The sequence below is a fragment of the Echinops telfairi genome, unplaced genomic scaffold (genome assembly GCF_000313985.2).
Source record: "Echinops telfairi isolate 266 unplaced genomic scaffold, ASM31398v2 ScPeMD7_31;HRSCAF=116, whole genome shotgun sequence".
NCBI classification, from domain to species: domain Eukaryota; kingdom Metazoa; phylum Chordata; class Mammalia; order Afrosoricida; family Tenrecidae; genus Echinops; species Echinops telfairi.
In genome coordinates this window covers 23,470,001-23,486,154 of record NW_022103928.1, presented here as the reverse complement: position 1 = coordinate 23,486,154, position 16,154 = coordinate 23,470,001, and the positions used below count along the sequence as shown (strand labels likewise).

General features: G+C 47.6%; 1 protein-coding gene across 2 annotated transcripts in view; it reads left to right on the top strand.

The window, feature by feature from the left end:
• ABHD6 (abhydrolase domain containing 6, acylglycerol lipase) overlaps positions 1 to 16,154 on the top strand; it is an 84,591-nt gene that overhangs the window by 60,905 nt on the left and 7,532 nt on the right. For both annotated transcript variants that reach the window (XM_045289838.1, XM_045289837.1), the window contains exons 4-9: positions 5,023 to 5,179; positions 6,311 to 6,424; positions 7,845 to 7,977; positions 10,543 to 10,700; positions 14,728 to 14,782; positions 14,982 to 15,082. In XM_045289838.1, coding sequence (XP_045145773.1) covers positions 5,023 to 5,179; positions 6,311 to 6,424; positions 7,845 to 7,977; positions 10,543 to 10,700; positions 14,728 to 14,782; positions 14,982 to 15,082 — 718 coding nt within the window. The remainder of the gene's footprint in view (positions 1 to 5,022; positions 5,180 to 6,310; positions 6,425 to 7,844; positions 7,978 to 10,542; positions 10,701 to 14,727; positions 14,783 to 14,981; positions 15,083 to 16,154) is intronic.

The following is a 16,154-nucleotide window of genomic DNA, read 5'->3' as shown; positions in this document are numbered from 1 at the left end:
GGACAGGAGCAGAGCCCAGGTCTCTTTTCTGGCACCAGCCTCCCAGGTAGCAGCTGAGCACGTCACCATTGTGCCAACGATAGCCATTCACCCGGCAATTGGCCGCATTCATCTTGCTTCTACTTTTTATCTTTCATGAATAATGCTGCATAGCAAATGATTAACAAATGCATGCTCCCACCACAAACAGGGAATTCCACAGATCAAAACCTCGGTTGGGTTCCTCATTCATTGGCAGTGTAGACTCATGGCATGTCCAGGCACACCCACGTTGGTCGCCTGGCTCGGTTGTGACCAGAAAACAAACATACTGCTCTTTATATTAAGAGCTTGGGCAGGCAGGCCAAGCAGAAAGATGAAAATCCTGAGAAACCTTTTGGCACATGCCAGGTGGCATTGTGATGCTGGGGGCTATGATTGTAACCATTCAGGTGCCATTGCAAAGGGCTGCTGGAAGTCCTAAGAGTGCCCCCTCACCCTGACTGTACCACCTGGCTCCTCTAAAGCACCTCCCTGTGAGTGGCACACACACAATTCAAAAGTGTGCCACCCTTATTTAGACATAACATTCTATAAGTGAACAAAACAAAAATATTCTATATTTACATGAACACCTGCACCATAATCCTATGAACATATTCCCCCACCTAGGAAAGTTTGTCAGCCAGCCACTTCATGCCTTTATCCTCCCAATTTGGTGTATCTAATTTCTATACTGCCCACTTACATCAACCCAGTGCTCTGAGGAGACAATCATATTCTTTGATGTGAAGAATCTTCATTCCAGTTGGGACCTTGTGAGCCCGCATCCATAATCAAGGTCAAATCAGGACAGGCCTCCCATAAAGTTAGCAACAATATGCACCAGTTTACAGGCTCAAATATCTTCTCTTCATCTGGTTGGGTTCTGGTCAGCTCAATGTGGGCTGCCTCACTTAGCCTCACCTGGGTGCCCATTGGTCACCTCGCCTTTAGACTATGGGCACTGTTCCAAATGCTCAACAGCCCTAGTCCCCTTGTGCTAGGTCATGAGCTTCAGACCAGTCAACCCATCTCATCTTCTTCTCCAGTCCCTGTGAACCAGGTCCATGGGTGTCAGTGGCCAGACTCAACCCATCTCTTTATTGCTGCATCTCTCTCACTTCCACTCAACAAGTGAATCCACGTGGTCACCTAGCAAGCATTTCAGCCTGCCCACAGTCTCCCTTTAATACTCAGTCCTTGAGAGGAGTTTCTTCAGGGCTCCAGATTTTTTCTGGCTGTGAGCATGAACCACTAGTTCAAAATCCAAAAAGACTTAAAAGAGTTCCTTTTTTCTTCAGTTGGTCAACAGCCCCATAGGCAAGCCTCTTCACCTTCAAATGTCCTGAGCACTCAAGACACTGGGTGGGGCTTAGCTTTTCAGAGCTTTCTTTGCAGGCATGTCCTAACCTATTTAAATATTCAAATTAATGGCTAAAGGCAAGTGGGCTTACAAGCTCTCTATTTTTATACATCCCAATAATCATTACTATCAATCACTGTATCAATAAAATGGGGGCGGAAAAAGCAGTATAAACCTAGTAGAGCCAGATCCTAAACTCAATCGTAGAACAATCAAAATCTATATTTATCGATCCTATCTTAATCCTTATATAAACTATTCTGTTGATACAAAATATGACTTTAGGCCTCTTGACTGAATCAAGCCAGGCCCAGCCTTTCTGTCAGCCATTTTCACTAAAGCAGCATGGTCTCTGAGAAATTCAAGGGGAGATTTCACCCCCTGAGCTCAAAATATACATTAATCACATTCATTTTTGCCATTTCAAATAATCAAAGACAACCACCAAAGAAAACAATAAAAACTTTAACTTCCCATGTTCCTGCCAGAACACAGCCCAGTAAACCGCATGACCATCTCTGACCTCTGGCCAGCCAAAAAAGAGAAACTACCGTGAGGCAGAGGTCACTCTCCATCTTTATGATTTGTTTCTCTTCTTCCCTAATCCCAAGGTACCATAGTGTGTTATTCTGGGTGGACTAGAGAAACAAATCCAGAGACACTCATAGGTGTATAGGAAGGACCTTTATATAAAAGAGCAATTGTATATTGAGAAAACATCTGGGCTCAGTCCAGATCAAGTCCATAAGTCCGATATTATCCCATATGTCCAAAACCAGTCTATAAATTTCTCTTCAGACTCATGCAACACAAGCAATGACACCAAATGCAGGACAATCACAGGCCAGTGGGTGGAAAGTCTTGTGGATCCAGTGGCTGTGGAAGCATCTCAGCCCTGGCATGGGTTTGCACGTGGCTCCTCCAGCTCTAGGGCTCTGGTTCCATCAGCATCACTCCATTGTCTTGTCAGCAGGAAGACGAAGCCCATAGTCTGCGTGTGGCCTCCAGTGAGCTATTTATCTCCGTGGCTTATCTCCGTGGCGCCTCCAAATGAGGTCAAGCTGCGGCCTGATTGACAGGCTAAACTCCGCCCCTTCACTCTTAATAGTCTCAAGTTGATAGCAGATTATGTAACTACCACATTTTACTCATCCAATATATACCTTCCCTACCCCTACCGTTCTGTTGTCCAATCCCATCGGGTGGGGTTATGCATTCAGTGCTATCAATACTCCCCCTCCCCCTTCCCATACCCTCAGGGAACCGTTACTCTTGTCACTGTCTCTGAGGTGGTCCTCTATCTTGACTACCACGTACCGAGAGATCTTAAATATACAATTGAGCATGTGTAAATCGACATAATTAATGAGGTATATCACATATTATAGACCTTAATAGTAAGGGGAGGAAATCTTATAAGAACTAGAGGATAGTTATGTGGCTCATACCACGCCCTAGATTTATCCCCTCTTCCATGTGGCCTTTTTGAGTGGACTGTCCAACTGTCTTGCTGGTGGAATTTTTTTTTATTTTTTACTTACATTTTTTAAACAGAATTGATTGGAACCAATAGTATAAGAAGAATTGGAGTACTGTTCTTTTCTCCACTTGACGTCATGTCATAATATTTTCACATATTAACAAACAAAGAAAAACAACGCCCCCCACACAAACATATTTTCACATATTTAATATTATTTGAAAACTTCAATTTTAATAGCAGCAAAGTAGCCCATTGTCTGGATTTATTACAATTTATGTAACAGTTTTTCTATTTGTAGACAATGTGGGTAGCATTATTCTATTTAAATAAAACTGTCTTGCTTGGAAATATTTCCCCCAAAATTTCTTATTTCCTTTGGAGAGTTTTCTGGAAGTGTGATCTCTGGGTCAGAGGGTGGGAGGTTTTTAAAGACTCCTGATGCTCCATGCCAGATTGTTTCTTAGAAAGGTTGAAGGTGATACTTAGCGTACAATTAAAAAAAGAAAAAGAAAAGAATTAGGAAGGTCATAAAAAGGACATCTCTTTATTTAATCTTCATTTATTTAATAGTGAAGCTGAGCAATCTTCCCTATGTGTGGTGATCATTAATGCCTCTTCTATTCTGAGTTATCTTTTCATTTATTTTTCCCATTGTCGAGTTGGGTTTTAGCATGGCTCATATCCATTTGTAAAAGCTGTTTACATATTAAGGACATAAATTCGCGCCTGTCATGTTTATTGCAGATATTTTCCCAGTTTATTATTTGCCTGCATATTTGGGCAAGATGTATTCTTTGAACACAGATATATGTATATGACATGTATTTAAAAATAACTCCCATTTATTAGGTACTTACCACATGCTGGGCACTGAAGGAAACTTCATACATAGGTGGTCTCATTTAATCTCCGTTATAGCCTTAGTAGGATCCAACATTTTCCCTTATCATGAATGAGGTTCAAGGTCATCTAGCTAGTAAATGAATGAGTTAGGGATCTGAACAACTGAATAGACAAATCGTGATATGCCAGGGCTTTTGAATTATGCTGGCTTTGTCATGGAAGTAGCTTTAACCTGGACAGTTCATCTTATTATATTTTTAGGGTTTTGAATAGGTAATGCATTCATTGAAAAAGTACTTAAAGGGAAGTGTTGAAGAGCCTCCCTCCCACTGCTGTTCCCCATCCACCTGCCCATCGGCTCTGTTCTCCACCTCCTCTGCAGATACGTCTCCCAATAGTGCTGGCTGTGCTTCTGGGCTCTTCGTGTGCAGATACGAGTAAACATAACGCGTGATCCTTGTCTTCCTCCCTCCCCTCACTTTATGCAAAAGGAGAAACCGGGCCATGGTGACTGCTGGCTTTTGAATTTGCAAGACTTGGTTACCACTTTGGTGCAGAGTGCACCACAAAGTAGATCTCCGATGAAATACGTTATCATCCCCCATTTTGGAGGAATTCTTCATGTAGATCTATTTGTTTAGACAGTGATTTCACACTGAAAATCTATTTGGGGCTAAACTCCAACACTGCCAACAGAGTCTTTCAAACAGTGTCCAGACATTATCAGGAATAAAGCCAGAGGACCAACCAGGTAGTTCTAAAGAAACAGGGGGGCATCTGTCACTCTCAGAGCCTCTCGGAATAGGGGTTGGCACTCGGCTATTACATGAGAGGTACTTACCTCTTAAGAAAACAGTCCCAAATACCCATTTATAAACTATCAAGGGCTCATGCGGGAGGGGGGAGTGGGGAGGGAGGGGGAAAATGAGGACCTAATGTCGGGGGTTTTAAATGGAGAGAAAATGTTTTGAGAAACGATGTACAAATGCGCTTTACACAATTGATGTGTGTATGGATTGGGATAACAGTTGTATGAGCCACTAATAAAATGTTAAAAAAAAAAAAAAAAGAAAACAGTCCCTCCTTCCTAGTTAGCGATTGCAGTCGTTCATGTCAGCTGTTTTCCAGATGGTCCTGTTTACTGCTGCGTGGGGGTTAAGCTCTGGGTGACTCCAGGGACACACCTGCAAGCCACGGGCTGGGAGATGTGTCTTGCCCTTCCCCTGAGTAGCAGGTACAGGAGCACCTGGGCCCCTCCAGAAGCCACTTCCCTAGAGCTTGCTGCTTTTGAGCTGCCATGTTTTCCTCCCAGGTACTGGCGGAGGACTCTGGGCATGCAGGTCCGCTATGCCCATCATGAAGACTATCAGTTCTGCTATTCCGTCCGTGGCAGAGCTGGGAACAAGCCCACCATCCTCATGCTCCACGGATTCTCCGCACACAAGGATATGTGGCTCAGCGTGGTCAAGGTGAGGCTCCAGATCTTTCTCTCACACAAGGGTGGCTGTCACTCAGTAAATCGCAGCGAGCAAAAGGGAACCCAGAACTGTGGGTCAAGTCATGTTCCATACAAACGAATTCATTGTTCAAACCCGTGTGTCAGAGAAACATGTATTGAGTGGAATCGTACTTGTAAGATCTGTGGCTTCATAATCACTTCTCCTTAGAGAGGGCTCCTTCACCCCAGAACTGCCCTGCCTATTAGGATCAGGCGATTTAAAAATTGATCGATTGGATTCCAGGTTTCTCCTCTTTCTTTCCATCCAGCTCCTTTCTTCTTTTTCCTTCCCTCGATTTTCTACTTCCGCTGCTTCTGTTTCACTTTTCTTTTTTAAGTCACTCGCAGAAAGAGTTGAGAGCCCGCAGATTGCTGGGCCAGTTTTACAAGTCACTCACTTTCTGTCCCGATTGACTTGGGCGTGGCCACTTGGTAGCGTGAGGCCAGGACTGGAGATGTCTTGCATTGACCTCACTGGCCCAGACTCCCGGCAAGTGGCACTTGCCACGATGACCCCACGTGATTCTCTCTGCCAGGAGCAAAAGGCTCCCATGTCCCCACTTGCCTGTACCCTTTTCTTATTTCCTCCACGTTTCACCCGCGCTCACTCATCCCCATGTGTTCATGAGCCTCTGGCTTTGCAGAGAAACCCCCTTCTTCTAACAGGATGCTTGTGTGTTGATAACAGGTTTGTCTCAGTTCCCGGTTGAAAGTGCTGCATGTGGAAGTGGAAGACAGCAAGAGGCATTTGAGGACATTAATCAGCATCGGCATTAGACCCTAATGCAAAGAAAGAGGGAAAAGTCTCAGAAACCAGATCAGGCGTGGCTCCCAATTGAGTTGGCCAGGTTTCTGGGAGATCAGGACCACCCTTCTAGTTCCAAGTGGGCAGCCGAGAGAGTGGAGTGTGTGTAGAAAGGAAGAGAGGAGGAAGAGGGGGAGGAGGGCCTCAGGAGAGCTCATTCACTCACCTGCTTCTGAGGCCACACACCCAGTGGCCAGGCGCATGCACCTCCAGCGATGGCTAGTCAGGCCACCTAGAAACGAGAGCAGACATGCTCTGCTCACCACATACTGACTGTCTGCATCTGTGTGTCCTCAGTTCCTTCCGAAGAACCTGCACTTGGTCTGTGTGGACATGCCAGGACATGAGGGGACCACCCGTTCCTCCCTGGATGACTTGTCCATAGACGGGCAAGTCAAGCGGATACATCAGGTGAGAGGAGGCACCACCAACGCTGTCCAGACTGGGTCTTGCCCACCATTCCCTGCCCAAGTCTGGAGAGCAGGCATTAGGGTTCCTGGCTGTCCCCAGTGCATTCTGTCTGCCCACAAACTATCCACCAGATAGTAACCCTGTTCAGCTCAAGAGGGCCAAGGCTTACTGGGGCCTGGCCTCCTCTAAGCTTGTTGTAGCTGGTTCTCAAGAAATACAATCTGAATGTGCCAATAAAACTGTTAAAAAAGAAAGAAATGAAAGAACACAATCAGTATTTTCTCAGCTCTTTGAAAAGGAAGTTTGGCATGGCTCAAACCCATCGCCTTCTCTGAGGAGAAGTGGCAACACCCTCTCTGCCTGGCTGGGGAGCCGGGGGGAGGTTATGTTCTGCATTCTGTCCTGCTTCTAGCATCTAGCTCCTGCCCCCCTGCGGGGCATTCTAGGTCACAGAGACTCCTGAGCCATTTCAGAATTTATTAGCCTAGAAGTTTCAAATCGGTATTAGGTAATTAGTTTTATCCCAGAGAAGGATATATATTTAATGTCTGCCTCCCCTCAAACTATGTATTCTAATGAGATCGGGGACCTTGTTTCTTTGGCTGTTTGCTACATTCTCAGCATGTGGCCATAATCCCTGATACCTAGCAGATAACAGATAAATATTAGTTTAATGGCTAGATGGTTGAATATCTATTGGATGAATGGGCAGGTGGGTGGAAAGGACCTTAAATTAGGGCAGAAGTCAGCAAACTATGGCCTCTGAACCAAGCTTGGTAAACTGCCTTCACCTGGGATAAAGTCATGTCCTTCACCTGTGCATTGTCCTTGGATGCTTTTGTGTTACAGCAGCAGACAGCAGAGATGATGTGGGGTACAACGTAGAACACATTTACTCTCTCGACTTTGATAACATTGTTCAGTGATCGGTGACTTAGGAGAGCCCTTCCTTAGTTAGAAATGATCCCTTTATAAATGGTGCCAGGTAAAAAGAAATGGGAAGGAACTTCAGAAAGCTTGTGAAAACATGGAATTAAGAGATAAGAGAATTTCCCCACAGAATTTCTGAAGCCCCGTCATACCAGTAGAGAACCAGTTGAGTTTCGGGTTCCCTTTCATCAGTTACCCTACTCACTGTTGAGTGATCCCGACTCTTAGTGACCCATCAGGACAGAGTAGAACTGCCCCTGTGGATTTCTGAGGCTGAAAATCTTTGCTGAAGCATATTGCCCCATCCTTGTCCCATGGAGCAAATGGTGAACTTGAACTACTGACCCTGTGGTGGATTGCCCAACCCGTAGACCACTACACCACCAGGGTCCTTTTCAATGGTCCCCATAGGAAGTTCAGGAGTTTCTATCTTGCAGTTGCCCTTGTCTACAGCTCTGTAACCAAGCCTCCCTTTCATTTCCCTTCCTAGTTTGTAGAATCTCTCAAGCTGAACAAAAAGCCCTTCCACCTGGTAGGCACCTCCATGGGTGGCCAGGTGGCTGGGGTGTATGCAGCTTACTATCCATCGGATATCTGCAGCCTGTCCCTGGTGTGCCCAGCCGGTAAGTGACAGGAGGGAGTAGCCCCATGAGGTGCTTGATCACAGCAGGGTTGGAAACTCTGAAGAAACCAGTGGGGATGAGTTTTTCTGGTATCATCTTTTTAGTGTGTGGTGTAGAGACGGGCAGCCTGTTAGTGATTACACTAACCAAACAACCCCAATAACAATAATCATGCTTTACAGACTTTGTTTTGAAACAAAATTGTATCTGTGTAAGAGATAGGTGGGTCGTCAATTTTGTATTCAACTGCTTATCAACACCCTCAGTCATTTACCCAACACACACGCACACACACAGACACACACACTGATTGCCTTTCTCCCTTGTGGGTGATTGTCTTACGCTTCTCCCAAGGGAACTCCTGTCAACCTTGCCGCTTCATCTTCACTCTGACCCTCCCCCACTTGGTGACCTCCAAAGTCTGTTCCCTGTGACTGGAAGGTCTTCGTCTTGATTTGCCCCCAACCCCTTTCTGGTACACGGTTTGTCCTGTTGTGACTGGCTGACTGGTTTCACAACTTTGAACATGCACAGGCAGCCTTGTTCCACAAAGAATTTGAGGTGGTTGATGAACAAGGGCCGGGTTTCGCAGCTCATTAACACTCGGAAGTAAAGCAATGCTGATACCTTCCGATGTTGATTAAGCTCTTATGAGCCAAGTCCTTTATGTGGATTTCATTCTCACGATAACCCTGGGAGGTGAGAGTGTTATTACTATATGCCCTGCTTTTTTTTTTTCCTAAAAAGTCAGCGATTTGAAAAACGCACACAAATCCAGCAAACTTTACTTTCTCTGTACATGACAGCCCGAGCTTTAGCGTATCTCTAGAAATGGGCATTTCTATAAAGTTGGATTTTGCATTTAACTTCATATTCTCCCATTCGTCTTCAATCTTGGGTTCATAATATGTCAGAGAGACAAACCTTCATTCTACCCCTACCCCTAACCCCCATCTGCTCTGCTCCCTCTTTCTTTGGCATCTTATTGGGGTACAATTCACACACAGGAAATTGCCCAAAACTTAAGCATCCATCTCCGTGCGCTTTTTACACATGTACTTACCATCAAGATCAAGCTAGTGTGTCTATTTTATAGGTGGTAACATTGAGGGGAAAAGAGGGAAAAAGAAAAAAGAGGTTACACTGAACTGGAGCTAGGATAACACAAACACCAAACCCTAATTTTGCTTTCCCCTCCTTCCTTAAAATAGGTAGTGAAAATGGTGCGAATACAGGCTTTTCGTAAAAGCGAAGTGGCTCAGAGCAAACTTCCAAACCACGGGGGATGCCTGCCATGGCCGATCATGGCGAGCCAAACTTGGCTTACATTTCACAGGTTTTCCCGCTGCTGCCAGGATCCAGCCCAGGGCACCACGTCACGTGTAGGCTTAGGATCAAGAAAATAGCTGGTGCCAACTCCCCCATGGCGTTGTGGCGGCCCCACCTGGTCCCTCCTCTTAGATTAATGGGGGCTGCTGGATACAGAGATATAGGAAATGGGGGTCTCTGCCTCCTAACCAACATTGGACACCACTGTGGTCTCTCCTCTCCCTCTGAATGCCACTTTCAGGCTAATTGGACACCGAAAAAGTTGCCCCACCATGGATTTGAGAGTAGATTTGCCCCCGTGCCTACCATCTGTTCTGCGGACCATCTTGTGTCGCGCTCTGGGGCGATAGGAGGTAGCGGGAGGTCTCAGAGCTTGCCCTGCTGAGCGGAGAGGAGGCTGTGCAGAGGGTGGCAGTGCCGTACTCAGACACAGGCACAACTCGGGCACTCATGCTCTGCCCACACACGCTGCTGTTCTGGGCCTCGACCCCACAGGAGGAGATGACGGGAAAGGGGTCCCCGTCCAAGGAAGGAGCAGTAAACCACTCCGGTGATTTTCTTTCTCCCTTTCTTCTTTTCCCTCCTGTGGTTTTCTCAGCCTCTCAAAGACACAGGTGTGAAAGGCATCGAAGCAGGTTGTCTAGTGGACTGTTGTCATGTGCCAAGGAGTCAATCCTGACTCCCGGCACACCCCTCACCTGCTCCCACCGTGTGGACAGAGGAGAAGTGCCCCAAAGCCTGCTCCAGGTGGTAACCAATGCAGAAGCAGATTGTCAGGCCTTTCTGGCTTTGTGTGGAGCGACCACCAACCTTTCTGTTAGCAGCCGAACTCGGAGCGAGCGAGTGCCGCTGAGACTCGGGGAACCTGGGGAAGCTCCGACAACTTGTTCCGATGCAGCTTCTGGTTCGAGCGACCAACAGGAGCTGAGAGCCGGCCTTTCTTGGGAGCACCCATGTGCAGCCAGTGCTGCCGGGCCACGGGCCATGGGCCACACTCTGAGTCAGGAGGCTTTAAGCAATTCTTAGGGTTTCCAACTCCACTCCCTGTGTTTGTCAGAATACCTTTTTGATGTTGACTTAAAGATGCTTTTTTTTTAATCTGGTGAGGGGGAAAAAAAAAAACTACTAGTGAAAGAAGTTGCAAGATATTAGCCCCGGGCAGATCTTGGAAGTTCCCACCGCAGATGGGAACGTGCAGCAGTGAACTGGCAAGCTGCTCTGGTTCGCTCCCCACAGGCCTGCAGTACTCCACTGATAACCAGTTTGTGCAACGGCTCAGAGAGCTGCAGGACTCGGCCGCCGTGGAGAAGATCCCCTTGATCCCGTCCACCCCGGAGGAAATGAGCGAGATGCTCCAGCTCTGCTCCTTCGTGCGCTTCAAGGTGCCCCAGCAGGTGAGGTGGCCCCGCTGAGGTGGCGCCAGCCACCTTCCCTCATCCGTCCTCTCCTTCATGAGCTCATCCGCTTAGCCGCTCAACACGCAGTGCCTGCGACGTGTCAAACCCTGTGTGGAGGCAGGGGTGAAAGATGGGGTGGAGAAGGCTCCTGGACAGACAGTCCAGACAGTCCGGAGGGGGAAGCAGACAATGAACTAGTAAAAGACTGAACCCAGGAAGTCAAGAGGATGCAGTGATTGAAAAGGGGTGTGTGGGAACAGCATGTGCAGAGGTGGAAGGACTGTAGACAAACTCAAGACACTAGCAGGAGGCCGGGATGGATGGGGGGAGCCGAGGGGGAGAGCGGGTTGAGATGGGGCTGGAAAGGGAGGCAGAGGCTAAGTCACTGGTTCTCATTTGTTCTGTCTCGGGATCTTTATTTTAAAAGCCTTAAGAATTATTGAGGGAACTGTGGATTCAATGAATGGATGTAGTTGACATTTATCTTAGTCGATAGCAAAACTGAGAAACACAGTGCACAAGAAGACGCACCAGCACTCATTCCATTAGCAGCCAGAGAGATGCCTATCACGTAAGGTTGGGACAACGGTGTGCTTGAGAGGCGATGGCCGTCAAAAGGCCCAGTGACACTCGGTCTTAAGGAAACCATTTTGACCTCAAGGAAAAGAAGGCACCACTCTGAGAAGCACTGGTTCATGTCAGGAGGCCTGCTGGGTGATAGGAAGGTGTGCACGCTTTCTCGGCGCAGCCGGAGACCCACTGGAGGGAGCCAGGCAGAAGCTGAGAAACTCGCTCAGAGTCTCTTGTGACCTGGAGGAGATGGTGGCTTAGACTAGGGTGGTGACAGCAAGACCAGAGAAAGCCAGAGCTGAGGGGCCTGGGGAAGAAGAAAGAACGGGACTTGTTGACAAATCGGAAGTAACAGCGGTGATTAAGCTGGAGAGGAAAGCAAGAGAAGGCGGGTTTGGGGGATTGGCTGAGAGTGTCATTTGGGGTGTGACGTTCAGGTACCTGTGAGGCTTCCAAGCAGAGATGTCAAGTAGACAGTTGGGGGGCGGGGGGTAGGGGGGTGGGACGGGGGAAGACAAGGGAAGGTTTCAAAAAGTTCATGGAAATGTTCCTTTATCATTGAATTCCACTTCTCCACAAATTGTGTGAAGCCCCCCTCGTATACATGGTATATCAGCTCAGGCTGAGGGCCAGCCACAGTACAGGGACATAGGGGAAGGAGAGAAGCTCACCCAACGTGTGGGACACTGTGTTTCTCGGTGATCCTTGGGGACAAGCACTTCGTGACTGCATTATGAGGCAAGGAAGGGGGATTTGGATGGCTCTGGCTCTGTCTGCAGCGATAGGCTTGCTCAGAAGAACAGTCGTGAGGACGGCACAGGACTGGGCAGTGTTCATTCTATTGTACGCGGCGGCGGCGGCGCTGTGAGTGGGAACCGGCTCGAAGGTGCCCAATAACAGCAGCATGTCTGTGTCTGGTCTAAGGAGCCCTGATGGTGTTCATAGTGGGTTATGGTTGGGCTGCTAACTGTAGGGTCAGTAGTTTGAAACCACCAGACATTGCTCTGGAGAAAGAAAGAATTTTCTACTCCTATAAAGAGTTACGGTAAAAAAAAAATAAAAATAAATAAATAAATAAATAAATAAAGAGTTACGGTCTTGGGAAAACCCTAGTACCCAACGGTAGAAGAACTGATCGAGAAACCTTCGTGCATACACAGAGTGGAATACTACACATTGCTACAAAGACAATGATGCGATCATGGAAAATCTCAAGGCTTGGACGGAGCTGGGGAGCATTACCCTGCTTTATGGGGTCACTGTGAACCAGAACTGACTCGATGGCAGTGAGTTTGGGGTATGTGTGTGTGTGTGTGTCTTTATTAAGGATAAAGCAAGGGAGATTCTGTGTGTTAGAATCAATGTCATATAGGAAGATGGTTCATTTCAGCAAGCCTTTTTCCTGAACATGAACAGAGGGGGGTGGTGAACCATCACTGTGTCCCAGTATTGGAAGGCTCAGGTGAAATTCCATGTCAACAGTGCTATTCTTGCAATCCTCTCCCTCCCTTTTTAGGTGGAGTTGCAAAAGTGCCTCCCAGCTATAATCCTTTCCCCAAACACAGCAAGGAAAGAAATTTAATGTTTAGTCGGAGATCTGGAATTACTGGGAGAAGATAACCCTCCAGGCGCCTTTCGGGGCACGTGAGCCCACACTGTCCCGTGGTGCTGTGATGCGGTTTGCCCTCTGGTGTCTTCTCCGCTGAGCCCTGTGAGATCGGGGCCTTTGTCTTGGTGTGCTGTTATGTCTCCAGTCTCAGCACAGTGGTGGCTCCTGTGAGCCCTGCAGAGGCAGGCGGCAGAGCAGGACCCTGTTCCTGCAGGCCGTGGCCGCCCTCAGAGTCAGCAGACCCAGGCCATGAGATCTGGCCGGCCTGCCTTTGCAGCCGTCTCAGCAGCCTCTGCTGGGAAGGCAGAGACCCTGTCAAATGAGAAACAAAGGCACGCCGGGCCCTTTCCAGAAGGTTCTCGGTGGCTTATTTCTTCATTGCTTAAAAGGCCCTTCATCCTGAATGGTTTACTTTGCATTTTTAGTAGACCTTGTTCTCCGTTTGGCTATTACTGAGTAATGACGTGATATTATTTTCATCCAAATTGTATCTTTGGCTAAGCAGAGAGTGCCTCACAAAAGGGGTTCTCTTAGGCCGTCTCAAGTAAGCGCCTTCTGTGTCCGTAGGGAGTCCTTTGGCTTCGTGCTATTGCCCATGTTCCTTCCTAAGGAAGAAAGGGAGAGGCATCTGAGGAATATAGCACCAACTACAGCGTGTAGTTCTTTAAAAGTGACATCCGGTGGCCAACAAATGTGGAGAAGTGTGCATCGTCACTAACCACCTGGGGCTACAAATCAAAGCCACAATGAAACGCCGCCTGACACCCACAATGACAGCCAAGTGCAGAAAATAGCAGATGCTGGAGAGGGTTGGGAGAGATCGGAAGCCTCATACACTGCTGGGGGGTCTGCACATATGTACAACCGCTGGGGAAAAGGATATGGCACTATCTCACACACCAGGGATAGAAATCCCATAAGATCCAGCAATACCTCTGCAGGGTATACACCCTAAAGAAGAGAAGAGCCATAGCACAGACAGACAGATGCACTCCCGTGTTCATCGAGCCAGAAGGTAGACACAATCCCAGTACCCATCGGTAGAAGAACTGATAGAGAAACCTTGGTACATACACACAATGGATACTACACAATGATGAGCTCATGGAACATCTCCAGACTTGGAGGACCTGGGGAACATTATGATACTGAGTGAAGGTAGTCGATCATACAAGAGAAACACTATGAGATCCAACTACTATAAGGGTGAAAACAAGGCAAGAACTTGCCTACCAAAGGGACCAGACTTTGAAGGTGAACCAAGAAGCAGGGCAGGGCAAAGGGAGGAAGAGGAAATGCTGGGCTGCCGATTGACTGGTGGTGACTTGGGTAGAGGAGGGGGAAAATGAACTGATACCAAGGGTTCAAGTAGAAAGAAAATGTTTTGAAAACAATGATGACAACCTAGGTACAAATGTGCTTGACACGCTGGATGGATGGATTGTGATAAGAGCCATACGAGCCCCCAATAGAATGATTTAAAAAAACAGAAATCATAATAATTGCCACTGAGTTGACTCCGATGCGTGGAGCGCCCAGGTGGTCAGCGTGGGTCTGTTGAGGGGCTGGTTTTTCAGAAGCACATCGCCAGGCCGTCCTCTGAGGTGCCCCCTGAGTGGCATGGAACTTCTAACATTGTGGTGAGCAGCTGAGCACACGAATTGTTCGCACCAGCCAGGGCCCCAACACCATAGAAGATGCCATAGGGGTGTAGAGGACCAGACCCGAAAATCTTGACAGGGCACTCAATTGCTGGACCTTTCCCGCTTGCCTGCCCCACAGCAGGGCGCGGCTCGGGGAAGTGAGCCTTGGCTTGGTTCCTAACTTTGGGTTCTTTTCCCTTAGATTCTCCAGGGCCTTGTTGATGTCCGCATCCCGCATAACAACTTCTACCGAAAGCGTGAGTCTCCCCGCTGGAAGTTTGGGACTGTTGGTTGAGGGTGCTGCTTGGGGGCTGGCTGGCTTCCGTTTCTTGGACTCAGAATGTTTCCGGGGTCCCTGGAGGGAGAAATGGGAGAATTTGGGAGTCATCCCTGTGCCTGTGGTGGCACCCACGGGCTCAGCTTAATACACCCTAACTCGGTTTTCCTTTCCTGAAGTGTTTTTGGAAATTGTCAGTGAGCGGTCCAGATATGCCCTGCACCAGCACATGGACAAGATCAAGGTCCCCACGCAGATCATCTGGGGGAAACAAGACCAGGTATGTGACATGTCCCCAGGGCTGGCACAGGCTTCTGTAAGACGCACTTCTGTCCTCAGGAGGAGGTGGGAGGAAGCAGTGTCGGGTACCGGCGTTTCCAGGGCGCGGAGGGCCGACGACGGCATAACCGCTGTCTTTAAACAGGATAGGCATTTCTAACTTGTTTTTGAAGATCATTTGTGTCAATGCTATATGCTCACACGAAACAAAAAGAAAAGCAGAATTTTTTTCAAGGACTACAAAAGCGTCTGTAATGAAAAAGTGGTCTCTTGCACATCCCTGATCCCAATTCCTGCATCTCTGAGCCACTCTCCTGGCCTGTGTGTGCTTCCTTAGACATTGGTAAGCCTGGAGTTGGTGCACTTTTTCTGTACAGAGCCAGAGAGAAAATATTTTTGGCTTTGTAGGTCACATGGTCTCTGTTGCAACTACTTACCTCTGCTGCCACGGTACAAAGTAAGCCACAGACAGGACAGAAGCAGGTGGGCATGGCTCTGTCCCCATGCCCCTGCCCATATAAAACTACGGCCACCTTGCTTGCTGACCCCCAGTCTTAGCACTCAGATACATGCAGAGACGATACCTAGACATTTTTCAGGGATGCTAGGTATGGGGGGGGGGATTCAAAAGGTTCATGGGAAAATTCCACTGTCTTTTTTGTCCATTTTAAAAATTGTTTTATTAGGGGCTCATACAACTCTTATCACAATCCATACATACATCAATTGTGTAAAGCACATTTGTACATTCATTTCCCTCATCATTCTCAAAACATTTGCTCTCCACTTAAGCCCATGGCATGAGGTCCTCATTTTTCCCCCTCCCTCTCTGCTCCCCCCTCCCTCATGAACCTTTTTTTTTTTAAACCTTTTATTAGGGGCTCATACAACTGTTATTGCAATCCATACACATAACAATTGTGTAATGCGCATTTGTACATAATTCTCAAAACATTTTCTCTCCACTTAAACGGGCATTAGGTCCTCATTTTCCCCCTCCCTCCCCGCTCCCCCTTCCCTTGTGAGCCCTTGATAGTTTATAAATTGGTATTTTGTCATATCTTGCCCTGTCC